This window comes from Halichoerus grypus, chromosome 6, assembly GCF_964656455.1.
Source record: "Halichoerus grypus chromosome 6, mHalGry1.hap1.1, whole genome shotgun sequence".
In the NCBI taxonomy this organism is placed as follows: domain Eukaryota; kingdom Metazoa; phylum Chordata; class Mammalia; order Carnivora; family Phocidae; genus Halichoerus; species Halichoerus grypus.
Genome location: NC_135717.1, coordinates 168,743,933 through 168,762,743, shown reverse-complemented (window position 1 = coordinate 168,762,743; position 18,811 = coordinate 168,743,933). Strand labels below are relative to the sequence as shown.

At 48.6% G+C, this 18,811-nt stretch overlaps 1 protein-coding gene across 2 annotated transcripts; it reads left to right on the top strand.

Annotated features, from left to right (window-relative positions):
- Positions 1 to 8,142: 8,142 nt before the first annotated feature.
- Positions 8,143 to 18,811, top strand: ANKRD54 (ankyrin repeat domain 54). Of its 2 annotated transcripts, none has more exons than XM_036102177.2 (8): positions 8,143 to 8,565; positions 10,034 to 10,081; positions 13,903 to 14,001; positions 16,197 to 16,268; positions 16,763 to 16,810; positions 16,886 to 17,010; positions 17,187 to 17,294; positions 17,681 to 18,811. In XM_036102177.2, the coding sequence occupies exons 1-8, from the start codon at positions 8,241 to 8,243 to the stop codon at positions 17,753 to 17,755; spliced, it is 900 nt and encodes a 299-aa protein (XP_035958070.1). In that variant the 5' UTR covers positions 8,143 to 8,240; the 3' UTR covers positions 17,756 to 18,811. The 2 variants fall into 2 exon arrangements, with proteins under 2 accessions (XP_035958070.1, XP_035958071.1); XM_036102178.2 differs by having other exon boundaries at positions 8,426 to 8,565; positions 13,908 to 14,001.

The window sequence follows — 18,811 nt, the reverse complement described above, 5'->3', positions numbered from 1 at the left end:
AAACTAACAAACATGTTTCTTTTCTGGACTTTGTGATGTTTGTGTCATTTGTCAGCTTTTTGGGTGAAGTTACAAATTGCAATTTGTAATGGGCTGATTTCTCCCACAATTTGTGTTGTGATTTCTTGTACTAAATAAACATTCTCTTTCTTACCTAGTTTGGTTTTTGTAATTTCTTATTCTTTTTTTAAAAAGATTTTATTTAGGGGCGCCTGGGTGGCTCAGTCGGTTAAGCGTCTGCCTTCGGCTCAGGTCATGGTCCCAGGGTCCTGGGATCGAGCCCCGCATCGGGCTCCCTGCTCGGCGGGGAGCCTGCTTCTCCCTCTCTCTCTGCTGCTCCCCCTGCTTGTGCTCTATCCCTCTCTCTCTCTCAAATAAATAATAAAATCTTAAAAAAAAAATTAAAAAAAAAAAGATTTTATTTGTTTATTTGACAGAGAGAGACACAGCAAAAAAGGGAACACAAGCAGGGGGAGCGGGAGAGGGAGAAGCAGGCTTCCCACTGAGCGGGGAGCCCGATGCGGGGCTCGATCCCAGGACCCTGGGATCATGACCCGAGCCAAAGGCAGACGCTTAACAACTGAGCCACACAGGCGCCTGTAATTTCTTATTCTTTATTATTCCTCGGGTAAGCTTCAGTCACCAGAAACTTGGATCCCTTGTTTATAACCATCTAATTATGTGTATGTGTGTGTGTATATTCATGTACATGTATGTATTTGTTACTTTCTACCTCTTCCAGGATGTACACTCTAACTTAAAGAATAGTAAGGCTCTGAGAGGACCTTCCTCACTGGCTACTCTTTCTCACTTTTTTTTTTTTTTTAAGATTTTAGTTATTCATTTGAGACAGAGATTCATTGAGATACAGAGAGAGAGAGCATGAGCAGAGGGAGAGGGAGAGGCAGAGGGAGAGGGAGAAGCAGACTCCCCGCCAAGCCAGGAGCCAGACGTAGGACTCGATCCCAGGACCTAGAGATCATGACCTGAGTCGAAGGCAACTGCCCCAACCATCTGAGCCACCCAGGCGCCCCTCTTTCTCACTTTCTTTTGTTGATTTCTCCTCATCTCTCCAATCACTAACTAGTGGACTGCTTCTTCTCCCTGGGCTTGGTCTCTTCTCTATCTCCCTTTACTCTCTGGGTGGGTTGTCCGGTCCAGTAGGTTTAAATATCACTCATATGCTGTTGACTCCCCACATTTATATCTCCATCCCAGATCCCACCCCAGAAGTGGGCTCAATGGCCCATGTAAGTACCTGCATGTCTGAAGGCACTTCAAACTTAACATGTCCCAATGGAGCTTCTGGTTTTCTACCTCACCCTTGTTCCTCCCACAGTATTCCCCATCTTAGTCAAGGGCAACTTCAATTCGTTCAGTTGCTCAGGCCAAAGCCTTCAGAACCACCATGGACTTGACTCTCATACCACACATTTCAGTGCATCTGCATTTTGCTGGCTCTGCCTTCAAAATATTCCCTCTCAATTCTTACCACCTTGTTTCCATCATTCTTGTCCAAACCACTATCATCTCATTAGTATTGTAATACTACTTCACACTTCCTGCTTGCAATTCTCAATCCATATTTGTAGAACTGCATTTGAAATGAAACTTAGGCCATTGCTTGGCAGCACCTTAAGCCTGCTTAGAAACACAACTTTGAAAAAAATAAATAATGGAAGGAAGGAAGGAAGAAAGAAACGCAACCTGACCTGAAAGCAGCCAGAACCCCATTACAGACTATGAAAGGTCTGATCACAGAGTGTTTGATTTTGCAAGGCTCCCTTGTTAATGGAAAAGCAGTAGTTCAAAAGCAAAGAAACTGTGGACAGACCAAAGCTCCTGGAATAATTTTACCTGGGGGAGTCGTTGAGAGGATTCAGCAGCTGAAAAGCTGCCCTGATTCTCTTGATCTTCTTTTGCCTGGGATTTGAGGCAGGAAACTCTCTAACTCAGAAAAACCATTACATTTTACAGTCTGCCTGATCTCTTCAACAGGGTTCATTTCAAGCTCCTCTTCCCAAGAAACCTGCATTTGTCTATAGTTCACTTACTGTCCTGCTTATTTCGCTCTCTTGAGCATGGTCTCACAAACTCCTGCCACCCTCCTTTACTGCAGTATTATGTGGGCCCTGGGAGAGCAGTAGCTCAGTCTCTACAAGGCAGAACTAGAGGTTCCTTAGGGGTCATCTGGTACAAGGAATCCACTAGACCAAAAAAACAAAAAACAAAAAAAAAACAAAAAACAGAAACAGTGAAGTAGCAGGCTGTTTCCTGACATGCTAAGTTGTATCCCTTCTTTCACTGCGGACATTAAGACTATTGTTCTTGCCCACTGTTCACAACACAAATTGAACTGAGTAAATTTAAGGATCAAGTTGGCTTTATTCAACAACTCATGTATGGGGCAGTAGCCCATCTAGCAATAGAAAAGAGTTCTGCTGAGCTGTAGAAAAGGAAAAGTTTTGGGGCACCTGGGTGGCTCAGTCGTTAAGTGTCTGCCTTGGCTCAGGTCATGATCCCAGCGTCCTGGGATCGAGCCCCACGTCGGGCTCCCTGCTCAGCGGGAAGCCTGCTTCTCCCTCTCCCACTCCCCCTGCTTGTGTTCCCTCTCTCGCTGTGTCTCTCTCTCTCTGTCAAATAAATAAATAAAATCTTAAAAAAAAAAAAAAGAAAAGAAAAGGAAAAGTTTTAAAAGGCAGAAGGTGGGGGTTGCCTGGGTGGCTCGGTTAACTGTCTGACTCTGGATTTCTGTTCAGATCATTATCTCGGGGTCCTGGGATTGGGCCCTGTGTCAGCTCCACTCCTCTGGCCCTCCCCCCACTTGTGTTCTCTCTCCTCTCTCAAATAAAATCTTTTTTAAAAAAGTAAGATTTACAACTTTAAGAGAAATAATGTAAATTAAAAAAAAATTTTTTTTTAAAAGCAGAAAGGGGACAGTAAAAATAAATTATTTGCAAAGAATGTATACTTGCAGGCAAGGTCTCCTCCCTAAGGAGAACAGAAGGGCTCTATCCGGCAGATTATTTCACTAGCGCTGACCAGGTAACCCTATGGTGACTGGTTAAAGGCTACATTCTGGGGGGTGGGGGGCGGGTTTGAAGCTGCAATTAGGTTAGGTATTAAGTTTTGGTTTGCTGATGTAGGGCTTAGCACAAGTGACTCCCTTTGGAACCTGTTGTCTCTCTCTTTTTTTAAGATTTTATTTATTTCTTAGAGAGAGCACAAGTAGGCAGAGTGGCAGGCAGAGAGAGAGGGAGATGCAGGCTCCCCAGTGAGCAGAGAGCCCGATGTGGGACTTGATCCCAGGACCCTGGGATCATGACCTGAGCCAAAGGCAGATGCTTAACCGACTGAGCCACCCAGGCGCCCCTGTTGTCTCTTTTTTAACACAATAAATAATCACTTTTTTTTTTTTAGATGTATTTATTTGAGAGAGAGAAAGAGAGACCATGAGCGGGGTGGGGGGGGAAGGGGCAGAGGGAGAAGGAAAGAAAATCCCCAAGCAGGCTCCCCACTGAGCTTGGAGCTTGACATGGGGCTTGATCCCAGGACCCCAAGATCATGACCTGAGCCCAAATCAAGAGTCAGACCCTTGGGGTGCCTGGGTGGCTCAGTCGTTAAGCATCTGCCTTTGGCTCAGGTCACGATCCCTGGGTCCTGGGATCAAGCCCCGAATCAGGCTCCCTGCTCGGCGGGAAGCCTGCTTCTCCCTCTCCCACTCCCCCTGCTTGTGTTCCCTCTCTCGCTGTGTCTCTCTGTCAAATAAATAAATAAAATCTTTTAAAAAAAAAAAGAGTCAGGGGCGCCTGGGTGGCTCAGTTGGTTAAGCGACTGCCTTCAGCTCAGGTCATGATCCCGGGGTCCTGGGATCAAGTCCCGCATCGGGCTCCCTGCTCAGCGAGGAGCCTGCTTCTCCCTCTGACCCTCCCCCCTCTCATGTACTCTCTCTCTCATTCTCTCTCTCCTTAAAAAAAAAAAAAAAAAGAGTCAGACCCTTGGCTGACTGAGCCACCCAGGCACCCCAATGATCACTTACATTTCTGAAAACACAGGGCTGTCTCTAGCCTAAAAGAACAATTCTCACATTGTTAAAAATGTCATTGTCAAAAGATTAATACCTTTAAGAAATTAAAGAAATAATTCTCATACCAATAAAGAGCAAGCTTATTTAATTGTTAATGAAGGAACCAACAGCATGACAGAGCTGGTTTGGAATGAATTTGGGAAGAGTAAAGAATACTGAGTTATGATTGCTGATCATATTTCATGCCCTATAGGATAATACAACTGTAATCTTTGGGATTATTTCCTTCATCAGACACGCAAAAATTATTGCATCATATTAGTTTCCTACAAGCTAACTTCTAACTTTACAGAGTTAGAAAACATCACTGGATGCTAATCAATTGTTAGTCAAAGTTAAATTTCCCCAGAGAGTCAGATGGCTCTTATGTGGGTTTACGAGCAATTCTCTAGCATGATATTAAAAAGCCACGCAATCACCATATGACATATTTTCAGATACTAGATCATTTCCCTCCACACTAGTTTTCATATTCCATGTTTAATGAAGACAAGAAATATATTCATTTCCTGTTAACTCTGCCTAAGAAAAACAACAGCACAATATGGCAATAAATGCCAACTGCCTTTAAGCCTCAACAGGGAGTGGTGGGGACTGTGGCAAGCCACAACACCATGTCCCATCTAAAGGGGAAAGTTGCTGTGCAGCTCCAGCCATCTGTTGCCATGTGGGAGGGCTGGTCCTGTATTGCCATATCTCCCCATTTTTAAAAGAATCTGGACATTTAGGGGCGCCTGGGTGGCTCAGTCGTTGGGCGTTTGCCTTCGGCTCGGGTCGTGGTCCCGGGGTCCTGGGATCGAGCCCCGCATCGGGCTCCCTGCTTGGCGGGAAGCCTGCTTCTCCCTCTCCTGCTCCCCCTGCTTGTGTTCCCTCTCTCGCTGTGTCTCTCTCTGTCAAATAAATAAATAAAATCTTAAAAAAAAAGAAAAAGCATCTGGACATTTAAAAAATGTCTGTGAAAGCTCTCAATTTTTAAATGTTGGCAATCAGTTCAAATTGCTCTAAAATACTGTGAAGGCCAACAGAATGAGGGAAAGAATGAAAGGAAAGTCCTACTGAATCTAGCCTGAGCCAGTGTCACTATCTGACCTAGAACAACACCTTCTTACAGGAAGACTGAGGCCTCAAGAAGGGAAACACTTAACCTCACACCATGAGGTGAGTTTGGGCCAGATGGGACTTTGAGCCCAAGTCCCTGGATTCCCAGGTAGAAGGTTTTTCCGAAAGGCAAACATTTTAAGTATTTCCTTTGTCTCCCACCAAGTGCTTCATGTTTTATTTGCTGATTAACCAAATAAAAATGACTAGTATGAATGCTTGCAGTACCCTTAGGTAAAAGTTCAAGCCAGTGTGATGGGCCCACTGTTGCATGGGATTTGCATGGGCCCTAGCCTGCATTCTACCCTTATTTATTATAATAATAGCACTAGCTACCATTTTTTGAGCACTAGTTCTGTGCCAAGCTCTGTGTTTTACTCACATCATATCATTTAGTCTTGTGATAACCATATGATATAGGTACTACTATTACCTCCATTGAGGCTCAGAAAAGTAAAGTCACGGGGCGCCTGGGTGGCTCAGATGGTTAAGCGTCTGCCTTCGGCTCAGGTCATGATCCCAGGGTCCTGGGATCGAGTCCCGCATCGGGCTCCCTGCTCGGCGGGGAGCCTGCTTCTCCCTCTGCCTCTGCCTCTCTCTCTCTCTCTCTCTCTCTCTCTGACTCTCATGAATAAATAAATAAAACATTAAAAAAAAAAAGAAAAGAAAAGTAAAGTCACTTGCTCAAAGCCATAGCCCCCCATATTTATGGCTCCAAAGTTGATGGTTTTAACCACTGGGCTATACTATCGTTAACTCATTCATTCATTCATTCATTCAATGAATAGGTCAGTCACTCAGTCAGTCAAATAGTTACAATGTGGTGGTGCCAGATGCTAAGCCAGGCATTATGGGGGAATACGGCTCAAGTTCCAGTCTAAAGCCCGGAGGCTGAGGCTAACTGGATTCATATTCAACGCACATCCTATTCTTCAAATCCAAATAACAAGTGGCTCTTGAAACACACAGAAGGTTGGGCTATGTAATTTATACTTCAACAAAGTTCATTTATTTATTTATTTTTAAAGATTTTATTTATTCATTTGACAGAGAGAGAGATAGCGAAAGCAGGAACACAAGCAGGGGGAGTGGGAGAGAGAGAAACAGGCTTCCCGCAGAGCAGGGAGCCCAATGCGGGGCTCGATTCCAGGACCCTGGGATCATGACCTGAGCCGAAGGCAGACGCTTAACAGTCGACTGAGCCACCCAGGCGCCCCAACAAAGTTGATTTAAAAATGAGAAGTAACAATCACCTCTAAATGTTTAGAGGTCCTGTTCAAATGAAAAGACTGTGCCAACGCACACATATTTAGTAGACTAGATTGACTGAGGACCAGCCCCACTAGTAGGAGGAATACAATGGCTGACTGCGAGGATAAAGGGTTTGCACTTTAAACCTGAACTCAGTGGGTAGACAAATCCTACAGACACAAAGAGAATTGTGCCTTAGCCAGCAGGTGCACCTTGAATTCTACAAAGAGAGACTGGAGGGATGAAGGCTACTTGGGAGGTTATTACGCGGAAAAAGAGGAGGAATGAGTAATGAAATTATTTCCAGGTACATTCAGCAGGAGTAAAGTATAAATACCCAGATTGTCACTTAAACTCTCTGGAACCAGGTTTCCAGCAGGCTCTTCATTAAAGAAAACAGTGTGATGGAAAGAGAGGACTTTTGGGGGCTCAAATCCTAGTTCTTCAACTTTCTAACCCCGTGCAAGGGTACATATAACATCTCAGAACCTCAATTTCCTGATTGGCAAAGTGGGTATAATAATATCTACCTGCGGGCGCCTGGGTGGCTCAGTCGTTAAGCGTCTGCCTTCGGCTCAGGTCATGATCCCAGGGTCCTGGGATCGAGTCCCACATCGGGCTCCCCGCTGGGCAGAAAGCCTGCTTCTCCCTCTCCCACTCCCCCTGCTTGTGTTCCTGCTCTCGCTCTCTCTCTCTCTGTCAAATAAATAAAATCTTAAAAAAAAAAAATATATATCTACCTGCTAAGGTTCTCGTAAGGGAGAAATAAATGGTGTAATATATATCAAGCACTTGGTATATGGAATATGACACATATTCAGTGTTCATTTCTTTCCTCGGTTTCCTTGTAGCTACAAGTGGAGTTGGCATATATGTACTTACCTGTTACGGGGCAGAGGAGATCAAATAAACAGCGTTTGTCTCCATACAGCACCATGAGAAACCTCACAGTGGTGTTCTGAGAGCACTACAAATTTTGAAAGTGGTTTTCAACTGTCAGAGAAAGATTATATTTTTACTGGGTTGAATGAGAAGGAAGAACTTCTCCTGGACAAAAGCCCTGGTCCAAAGAGAGCTGGGCATCCATAACAAGTCCCTTGTCTCTCTTGCTTCAACTCCTCATCTGTAGAATAGGGATGGTCCTCCTTGTCCACCTTAGAGAAGTGTTTATGGGGTCCTGGCTGTCAGAGGGGTTGCGAAGCTCATCCACCGCGCACGGAACCCTTCCGTGTTTGCGGCTCCGTCCTCTCCCATAGGGCTGTGAGCACCTCAGCGAGCGTCGAGTCTGACCCTCACTTTCCTGGTCACACCATGCACTTCCCACCAGGAAGTCCTTTTTTTACGTTCATTGCTTTAAAATGTATCTGTATTTACCCCTATAGTGCGGCTTCTTCGTTTTCCTTAGTGATTGGCTGCAGATCATCTTAACGTTATTGGTTAAAGTATCTGCCCGTTATCTTTCCCAGGACCCGGTGGGGGAAATGGGTGGGGGGAAGAGAGAGAGAGTGTCATAAACTTAGCTGTTTTATTGGCTCCGGTGGGGACGTACGGCGAGGGCGTGGGCGGTTCAAATTTGTGATTGGTTCTTATGTCCGTCAATCATGCTGCCGGAACTCAAGTCTCTCGCCCGGACTACGCCCGGTTGGCTGTTGGAGACGGGAGCCCGCCCCTCGCTCGGTTGCCGTGGTTGCAGGCCGGACCCGCCCGCTCGCCCGCTGACAGCGAGGCTTTGGGCGGAGGAAGCGGGTCGGTTGGTCGGTCGGGAACGAGGCTCCCGCGGCCAGGCCCGCGCAGAGCCGTTGCCATGGCAGCCGCCGCCGGGGGCGCGGACGACGAGCCGCGCTCGGGCCACTCAAGCTCGGAGGGCGAGTGCGCCGTGGCGCCGGAGCCGCTGACGGGCCCCGAGGGCCTCTTCTCCTTCGCGGACTTCGGATCCGCGCTGGGCGGCGGCGCGGGCCTCCCGGGCCGGGCGTCCGGCGGGGCCCAGTCCCCGCTGCGCTACCTCCATGTCCTGTGGCAGCAGGACGCGGAGCCCCGCGATGAGCTGCGCTGTAAGATTCCCGCCGGGCGGCTGAGGCGCGCCGCCAGGCCCCACCGGCGGCTCGGGCCCACGGGCAAGGAGGTGCACGGTGAGGAGCGCGGCGGGAGGCGGGGCCCTGACCTCCCCCGACCCCGACCAGGACGGGGTCGTCGCACGACTGAGCTCCGGGCCCACAGTGACCCCTGAGTCTCCTTTTAGTAGTAATCAGGATGTAGAGCGGCTAAGGACCGTGAATGTGAAAGAGACGGTCTTGAAGCACTTGGTAATTCCTGAATAGAAACTTTTCATGACTCCAGGCGTTTATTAGATTAAAAAAAAAAAAGGTTGGGGTACTGGCGAATGCTTTTATTATCAGAGAAGGGAGGCCAGAGCCCGTAGCCAAGTTCTACCAACTTGTTTAAATGCACAGACCGGGATTGGACTCCTCTACCTCGCTGAAGCCTCAGGCAAACTGTAGAACCTTTCAGCCTTAGTTTTCTCGTCTGTACATGAGTACAATACTTGCTTTACAGGGATGTTGCCAGAGTTAAGTAAGGTGATGAATCCGTAGCGATTATTCTGCTTTTGTTGTGTGCCAAACACTGTTGGGTGGTATGTGATCATTTTTAATCCTCACAGTAACTCAATGAGATCCAGATACTGTCCCCATTATATGGAAGAGGAAACTGAGGCTCGGAGAGATTGCCTTGCTCCTGGTTACAGAGCTAGTAAGTGGCTGTGCTGGAATCAGAACCCACCTCTGCCAGACTCAAACTCCTGTTCTTTGATGTCCACTGTACTGTTTTTCACATGTTGTGGATGACATGGAAACCAAGGCCCTGAAAGATTTAAGAATGGGGCCTTTTAGTGTCCCCTTTAGGACTATCTGTGATTCCACCCATATCTTAGTGATGCTGTAGAAATTAAATGAGACTTTGAAAGTGCTATATAAACCATAAAGTGCTATACAAAAGTAAGGAATCATTAAATGTATCTGGGTTGCAATTTTGACCATTGCTCCAATGACAAAGGCATTGTTCTCTATTAGCCGCTAATACAGAGGTAGTGTCATTGTAGTAGAAAAACGTTTCTGCTTAGGAATTACCAAATTTAAGTAAGTTATTTGGGAATGGCCTCTTTTGGAGAATCTAAGATTATCCGTGTAACCGACTCACACAGAGCTTCAATCTAAACATTTCATTTTGTTTTTACAACTCCGGGCTCTTAGGGCAGGGCTCAACTTTTTTTTTTTTTTTTTCTTTTTTCTTCAGATGATAAATCTGAGGCCCAGGAGGGTTAACTCACTTGCTCAAGGTCACCCAGCTACTATAAGTGGCAGAGCCAAGATCTGGCTCCAAGGCCTTGAAGGATTTGCTACAGAATGTGGCTTTTTTCACTAGCTCTGCCACGTTTCCGGTCTTTCCTTGTTCCCAGTGTCTCTCGTATCCTGGTGCCTTTCTTTCCCTTTAGATGCTGTCGTGGGTGAACTGTGGATTAACTAGGCAGCCATCCACTTTCAGCTTCATCATGACTGTTTTATTTTGTTTTTAACTGGAACTCTTTTCCTCTCTTTACAGCTCTGAAGAGGCTGAGGGACTCGGCCAATGCCAACGATGTGGAAACAGGTGAGTGTGCAAAGCCAGGTCTAACTCCGTGGGCTGGTTAGGGAAAGCAAAATCTGGGCAACCCATTCCTGGGAAGACAGTGCTTGAATTCAGTATGCCCGCTCACCCTGTGGACGAGGCTCATCGTATATATTCTATAACTGTAATCGTCTCGCAAAAGATAAGTCTGGCTTAGATGCTTACTCTTCCCGTGCTTTTCTGTCACCCTGAACTTCCTGATGTCATAGTGTTGATCACTCTGCGGGCTCCTTGATGTTGGGACCATGTCTGCTTTTGTATCCCTGGCAGCCAGCAGCAGGGTAGAAGCTTTTTAGAACTTCCGGTTCCTGGGAATGGACAGTCAGCTTTAGCTGCCAGCAGAGCCTGTCGGAACAGAGCCACCACCTTCAACTGCTCCCCGAGGCTTTGTGGTAGTTGGGTCAGTGGTTCTCAAACTTGCTCAGTTGACAGAACATCGGACAGGAATGGGAGGGACTCCCAGCAGGACGCCACTCTGGTTTTCTGTTGTTGCTCCCCAGCGTTCCTTGGCTGACAGGACAGTAGCAACATCAGAGGTACAAGGACAAGTTCTAGGGGAAAACTTGTAATTTTATCCAGATGCGAGTTTTCTAGGGCTGCTGCAACAAATTACCACAAACGTAGTGGTTTAAAACAACACAAATTTCTTAGCACATAATTCTGGAGGTCAAAAATCCAACACAGGTCTCACCACGCTGAAAGCAAGATGTCAGCAGGGTTGCATTTCTTTCTGGAGGCCCTAGGGGAGACCCTGTTTCCCTGCCTTTTCCAGCTTTTAGGAGCCACTCACACTCCGTGGCTCATAGTCTTCTCCCTCCATCTTCAGCAACAGTTGACTGAGTCCTCACACTGCTGTGTCTCTGGTTCACACAGCAGGGAAAGGTGCTCTGATTTTAAGGACTCATGTGATTAGTTTGGGCCTGAATAATCCAGGATGATCTTTTCAGCTCAAGGTCCCTAACCTTATTCATATCTGCAAAGTCTTCTTTGCTGCATAAGGTAACATGTCCAATAAACTCTGAAGATTAGGACATGGACATCTTGGGGGCCGTGATCCTACCTACCTCAAGTGGACATCATTCTGTTTTGGTGGTGGTGGTGTGCTACGGTCAACAGAGAAGACGTGAGCGTCGCTTGAGAGCCATGGGATCAGAGAGCCCATTTACAGCCGGTGTGGAGAGGAAGTCATTTACCTCAGGGGGCTGGGTGTTAAAATGTGGGCCTTAAAATGGTTCCCTTACCCCAGCTCTCTTTACTTTGGTCTCTTTTCCATGAACTTTAATATTTTGGAATATTTGAACAGCAACCTAGATAGCTTTTCAAGGAAAAATGATAAGTGTTCTCTTTTGAATATCTCTAGTGTGTGGCCAGAGAATATTTGAATTATACTTCCCTTCCACAGAAAGCCTAGTTCATCTTGAATCAGGTACTCACATGGTGGTTTCAGTGTTTTGACAGAAATGCTGTAATGTTCCAGTCAGAGTCTCTAACACACCCATGTTCAAAGCTAAATGGCTATCAGATTGACCAGCCTCTTGCAGGACTCTGCTGGTGACCCTGGCTGTGGGGTTAGGCTCTGTTCCTTTTCTCTTATGGTTTGCATTTCCTTTTCCTTCTCTGCGTGTTTGTTGGGTTTTTGGTGTAGTTAAGCAGTTGTAATGGACACCAAATTGATGCCCTGCTATTGTTAAATCATAATATATTTTCATATATATGAAAATTATATACATTTAAAATGTTTGGGAGATGAGGGAAATATGCAAGAAAAACATCCATAATCAGCACAGGAACTAATCTCTGTAAATATATTGGTGACTATCCTAGTCCTTTTTCCTATGCAGAGAAATGGGCTTGCAAACTGTGCCGGATACACAATTTGGTATCCCGCGTAACTTTTCATGGTCTTTGTAACCATTCATTTTTTTCAAAAGGGAAACGTCTTTTTTTCCCTATTGACAGAATGAATACATGGCTGTATGATTTTTTTTTAAGCTTATAAGGTGAAAAGCAGGAATTACCTTATAATTCCATTCTCCAGTTATAACCACAATTTATAATGGATGCCCACTATGCCTTCAGAGGAACAAAGCAAAAGTTATTTAGTTAGTCATATATTTGCACAATGGTTTTTCGTTTGGAGGGGAGGGCAGAGGGAAAGGGGGAGAGAGAATCTTTTTTTTTTTTTTTTTTTGAAGAGAGAGAATCTTAAGCAGGTTCCATGCTCAGCATGAAGCCTGACGTGGGGCTCGATCTTACAACCCTAAGATCATGACCTGAGCTGAAATCAAGAGTCGGACACTTAACTGACTGAGCCCCAGTTTTTCATTTTTAAGATAATTTCCTAGGTATGGGGTTATCACGTCCAAAGGTGTGCATATTTTGATGAGTTCTTGAAGTGCTTTCCAAGAAGACTAACTGCACAAGTCCTAACAGAGAGGGGACTCTTTTTGCTTTGTCTTATCTCTTTGGCTGGCTAGCTTTTGGTGAATGTACTGAACTGACTGGAAGCTCTTCTTTCTCTTCCACTCTCATAAACCTTTTCCTGCCACCTTTATTCATTTCTTCAATCAGTCAACAGCGTTCATGGAGCTGAACAAGTCCGATCTTGATCCTAGGTATTAAGATAAACAAAACGATATAATTGGAGACAATATAAAGTGATACCATTTTTCTAAAACAAAACCCCCAGAAAAACTGAAGTTATGTATTTAGTTGGAGAGGCAGAAGTTCTGGAGCTAGAGAAGCCTGGGTTTCTATTCCTAGCTTTGCCTCCTGGTAGCTGGGTGAGTGTACCTGGGGCCCTTCACAGAATGGGACACTTCTCCTGGTTTGTGAAATGGACACGATGCTTGGCTGGGTGGGCAGGGGGCTTAGCAGACAGGTGCCTGGTGCCAGGCTGGTGCTCGATGTATGCTCCAATGCCCTAAAATGGCACAGCCTGTTCACGTTAGAGTAGCAGGGTGAACAGGGCCCTGAGGAGACGCGGGAGCTGGAGCGGCCACCTGAGCCTGAGGAGAAAGAGGAGGAGGGGATTCTGGGCTTTGTCTGGAGTCCTTGAGAGATTTGCTGGCAGAGACTAAACTGTTGGTGGCTCTAAAATGATGTCTGGCAGCAATTTCTACATTTCAGTTGGACATAACGCATGTGGCGCGTAATGCCTCACAGTTTATAATGGCTCCGTGTTTTGCAGAGAAGGCATTTCACATCCATTATTCTCATCATAGCAGCTCTGGAGATGGGCAGGGCGATTATTCCCATTTGCTGGTGAATTGGGACCCAAATTCAGGCCTTCCTACTCCCAGCCCAGCTCTTTCCACTGCCCCATGCTGTTGGCAACGTACTCCTGTCCTCATTGCTCAGCTGAGCCTGGGACTTGGTCGGTGCGGCCCCACATCTGCACTCCGGCCTCTTCGGAGGGCCACCTCCCAGGAGCAAAGGAGGCCTCGCCCAACAGCTCAGGCAGCTGTGTCCGACCGGAATGGATGTGTATCCAAGTGGATGTGAGGCCAGAGTCTGTGCTAGGGATTTCTGTGACGCTAGAACTCCTGACTCTGAGGGCCAAGACCCTTCTATGATGTTCTGTCCCTAGACTCAGAGTTCGAGCAGCCAGAATCTGTGGTCCTCAGTCATGCCCTCAGGAGAACAAGTCCCTTGTCTTGGCATCCAGGCGGGAAGAGCTCTCCCCTGCCTTCTCAATGCCTTGCCGGGAAGTGCCCCTGAGCATCCCTCTTCACGCCCTGTGGGCCGCTGCTTAGCTAGCACTGCCTCTCTGTCCCCCCGCCCCTCTGTCTTGGTGGTGTCAGTGCAGCAGCTTCTGGAAGATGGCGCCGATCCCTGCGCAGCTGACGACAAGGGCCGCACAGCTCTGCACTTCGCCTCCTGCAATGGCAACGACCAGATCGGTGAGTCCTGGGCAGGAGGGAGGGAACAGGGCTGGCCGAGGTGCTGGGGGAAGATCTGCGTCTGCACAGCCAGGGTTGGGGCCAGGCCTTCAAGACATTCAGGCAACATTTACTCAGGGCCAAGGGCACCAGCAGGACAAACCTCCTTCCCCCTTTTTAGAGTCCTTTTCGCGTGTGGTGTAACTTATAAACAGTGAACTCTCCATGTATGCCCTGGCATTACCACCACCCGGATCAAGATAAAGAATATTTTCAGGGGGCGCCTGGGTGGCTCAGTCGTTAAGCGTCTGCCTTGGGCTCAGGTCATGGTCCCAGGGTCCTGGGATCGAGCCCCGCATCGGGCTTCCTGCTCAGAGGGAAGCCTGCTTCTCCCTCTCCCACTCCCCTGCTTATGTTCCCTCTCTCGCTGTGTCTCTCTCTGTCAAATAAATAAATAAAATCTTAAAAAAAAAAAAAAAGAATATTTTCAGGAGCACCCTGCTGGCTCAGGCAGTAGAGCATGTGACTCTTGATCCCAAGGTCATGAGTTCAAGCCCCATGTTGGGTATAGGGCCTACTTTAAAAAAAAGAAAAAGAAAAAAGAATAGTTTCAGCACCCCAGCAGCCTACTGATGCCCCTTCCAGTCCTTACCCCTGTGTAGACCTTGTTTACCATAGATGAGTTTTCCTGGTTTTGAATTTCACATAAATGGAAGCATAGAGTATGCACTCTTTTGTATTCTCTTTCACTCAAACTTACATCCCTGAGATTTATCCCTGAGTGTTTGTATCAGGAGTTTCTTCTTTCTTCTTGCTGGATGGTATTTCGTTGTGTGATGTCCCACAGTTCACCCGTTCTACTGTTGATGGACGTTTATATTGTTTCCAGGTTTGGGCTCTTATGAATACACTGTTGGGAACATTCTTGTACCTGTGACTTGTGGATATAAGCATTTAACTGTGTTAGATATTGTCTCAGGCGTGGAGTTGTGGCTCACCAGGGAACGAGTACCTTTAGCTTTAGTACGTACTTCCACCCTATTTCCCCTCGTGGCTGTCCCAGTGTACCCTCCCACCAGCAGTGTAAGAGTTCCACATTTTCTCCCAGCCTTGCTGGTGCCTGGTACTGTCTCTTTTTAATTTTAGCCATTCTGGCGTGGTGGCATCTCATTGTGGTTTAATTTGCGTTTCTCTTGTGGCCACGAATGTTGAGTATGTATATATTGGCCATTTTTGTAGCCTCTTTTGTACATATTGGCCATTTTTGTATCTTCTTTTGTGAAGTTCCTGTTCAAGCCTTTTGTCCGAGTTTTATTTTAATTTTATCTTTATTTTTTTTAAACTTTGTCCATGTTTTAAAACAAGCTGCCTGGTTGTATTTTTTTTTTTAATTATTGATTTGTAGAAATTCTTTATATATATTCTGGATACAAATCATTCATCAGATATAAATGACTTAACTTTTCTGATCTTGCCTTGTTCTCTGAGTGGTGTCTTGATGAACCCAAGTTCTTAATTTTAATGAATCCAGTGTATCCATCTTTTCTTTTTTATGGTTGACATTTCTGTGACCTCTTTAAGAAATCTTTGCCTATTCCAAGGTCAAGGAGATATAGTCTTGTTTTCTTCTACAAGCCGGACTAGAGCTTTCACATGTAGGTCTATGATGCGTCTCACATTTGTTTCTGTACATGGCGTGCGGCTCAGCCTGGCCACATCATATGCATTAGTCTACCTGCATGTTCATCTGGGTAACTGATGTCCCCTGGCGACACCACAGCCCACCCTAGAGGTGGCATAGAGACTCAGGGAGGGGGATGATCAGCATCAGCTATTGGCCTAACTCCCACTGTGGCACTTGGCTGTGGAAAGAACAGAAAGTGTCCTTGAGAACCTTCACTAGCAGCCACTGCTATTGAAAGAACTTTCTTTAACGCTTAAAAGCTCAGTCCTTTCGTAGTCCTGCATAGGCCAGAAGGCTCTCCCAGAATCCTCAGTCCCTGGCCCTCAGAGTCCTGCACATAAACTCTGTGAGTGAAGGAGTGAGCGAATGAATAAATGAACGACTGAATGAATGAACAAAACAACATAGAGAACCATGTTGCTTTCAGTGTCCCACACTTTGAGGAAGCCTCTTTAGCTAGGTTAGGGGTGGGGGTTAGGGTCCAGTCCATAGAAGTCCTCCAACAGCTCCTCGTGGGTTTTCCTGTTTCCAGTGCAGCTGCTCCTGGACCACGGGGCTGATCCCAACCAGCGAGATGGGCTGGGGAACACGCCACTGCACCTGGGTAAGTGCCTGAGAAGCCTCCAGCGCACCCTTCTCTGCAGCACAGGTGGGCTCCTCTGAGGGAGAGCCTGGGGTCCTGCAAACTGCCAGCAGGAGCTCCTGTCATCTGGGGAGAACCTGAGCCCCGGGGGCCCCCCAGGCTGTGTCCCCTGGCCTTCCCCTTCGGTCACCAGGGGCCCACTCCCTGGGCCCAGCTGCGTTATCAGCAGGGCTCTGCTAGGGAAGGTGAGCCTGCAGCCTGTGGCTGTCCTGTGGCTGCCCCGTGGCTGCCCCACACTGTGGCTCGCGGTGAGGCAGGTCCCATCTCCCAGCCTCAGTCTCCCTAGCTGTACGGGGAGGGAGTTGGACCCGCCCCATGGCTGCCTTGGGGATGCCGTCTCTGGAAGTGTGACCCGAGCGGACACACTTGGGAGTCACAGTCCTGCTCCCTCCGACGGGCACGCAGGGCCAAGCCCTGGTGTCCTGGACTCTCAGGTCCCTGTTCTTCTTCCTCAGCGGCCTGCACCAACCACGTCCCTGTCATCACTACCCTGCTACGAGGAGGTATGTGCTCCCTTCCCCTCTGCCCTCCTCCCTTGCCCTCATGCCCTCTGTGCTTACCTTGGCCTGCTCCCGCAGGGGCCCGCGTGGATGCCCTGGACCGGGCTGGCCGCACGCCCCTGCACCTGGCCAAGTCGAAGCTGAACATCCTGCAGGAAGGCCACTCCCAGTGCCTGGAGGCCGTGCGGCTGGAGGTGAAGCAGGTGAGTGCCCCTCGTGCTGAGCCAACAGCAGCAAACAAGCGCTGGGCAGGCGCTGCCTCCAGCCCGAGGGTTCCTGGGTGCTTCACTCCAGCCCCGTTTGGCTTCTGCTCCACCGGCAGCGCTCTGGGGGCCGCCAAGCTGGAACCCGAGCGGCTCAGCCCCGCCCCTCGTTCCAGATCATCCAGATGCTGAGGGAGTACCTGGAGCGCCTGGGGCGGCACGAGCAGCGGGAACGGCTGGACAGCCTCTGCACCCGGCTGCAGATGACGAGCACCAGAGAGCAGGTGAGCGGCAGCTGCGGGGCCCGGCCCGGCGCCTGGCAGGAGCCTGGGGCCAGTCCCTCTCTGCTGTGACACGGCTAGCCGCTCCCGTAGAGAGAGGCCACGGCTGGGGGGTTGCAGCTCACTGTGGACCTCAAAGACTCTGTCCACTTCCTTTGAAGCTCCTCATGCCCTGTGGCTCTCATCTCTGGGGCAGTCTGAGACCACCTGGAGTCAAGGATTATCGGTCGGACCGCTGTTCCCTAGTCACCACAGTGAAGCCATCATGTGCCCTGGGACAAGAGGCCATGCCTACCCTCCACGTCTGTGGCCCTGGGTTGGAGATCTAGGGGCCGAGACACCTGGGCCTGTCGTGGCACCTGTGACGGGGCCTTGGTTTTGTCCCACAGGTGGATGAAGTGACCGACCTCCTGGCCAGCTTCACATCCCTCAGCTTGCAGATGCAGAACATGGAGAAGAGGTAGCAAGAGAGGCTGCCTGCCTTCCCGCTCTGCCGCTGCCCCGCCCCTGCCCCCACCGCGCTCTCGGTACCAAGAAAAAGCCCAGTGCCTGGGACTTTGGAGCTGCACTTATCTGGTGAGGCCCTTGCCCCCAGATGCCACGGGGCAGAGATGCTCTCTCACCGACTTCAGAGCCACTCCCAGCCACGGCCTGTACCATCTCTGTGGGCCGGAACCACAGCCCCCAGCTTCTTCTCTGCTCCCATAGCACTGCAGCCACGCCTCAGCTCTGGCCGCCGTGCACTGTCCTAGCCGGCCTCACATGTCCCGTGGCCTCCCCGGCACCCTCGGCAGGCCCCACACCCTTCTCTGTGTCCCTTCCTGGCCAGGGGCTTGTTGCGGCCAGCAGGGTGTGGGCTGAAGGCAGGCACCCTCGGGGGCTTCTTGGCTGGCCCTGCACCCCTCACCAGCACTTAGATTTAGACTTGGCACCTGACTTTCAAGGAGACCTCGCAGTGAGTTTCTCTGGTTGGAAGGGAGGGTCGGTGAAGCCTAGACCTTAGAAATACAAGGTTAGGAAGGACCCTGCGGAACCCAAAACAGAAAAGCCCCAGCCTTTTTCACCCAGTCGTTGAAATACCTGGAGGGCGAGGTGGTCCGTTCTGCAGCCTAGTTGTAGTAGGCTGAATAGTGGCCCCCCGAGATGTCTGTGTTGTTATCCAAGGAACCTGTGAACATTACTTTATCGGGCAAAAGGGACTTTGCAGATGTAATTACATTAATGATTTTTGGACCAGGAGACTCTCCCAGCTTACCCCAGTGGGCTTCATGTAATCACAGGGATCCTTACAGGAGGAAAGCAGGAGGTCAGAGAGGAAGTAGGAGATACAGCCGGAGGGGGTCAGAGCTGAGGAATGCGGGCACCCACAGAAGCTAGAACAGGCAAGGAAATGGATGCTCCCTGCAGAGCTTCCTGAGGGAACCAGCCCTGCTGATACTTTGACTTTAGCCCAGTGAGACTGATCTCAGAATTCTGACCGCCAGAACTGTAAGAGAATAAATACGTGTTGTTTGAAGCCA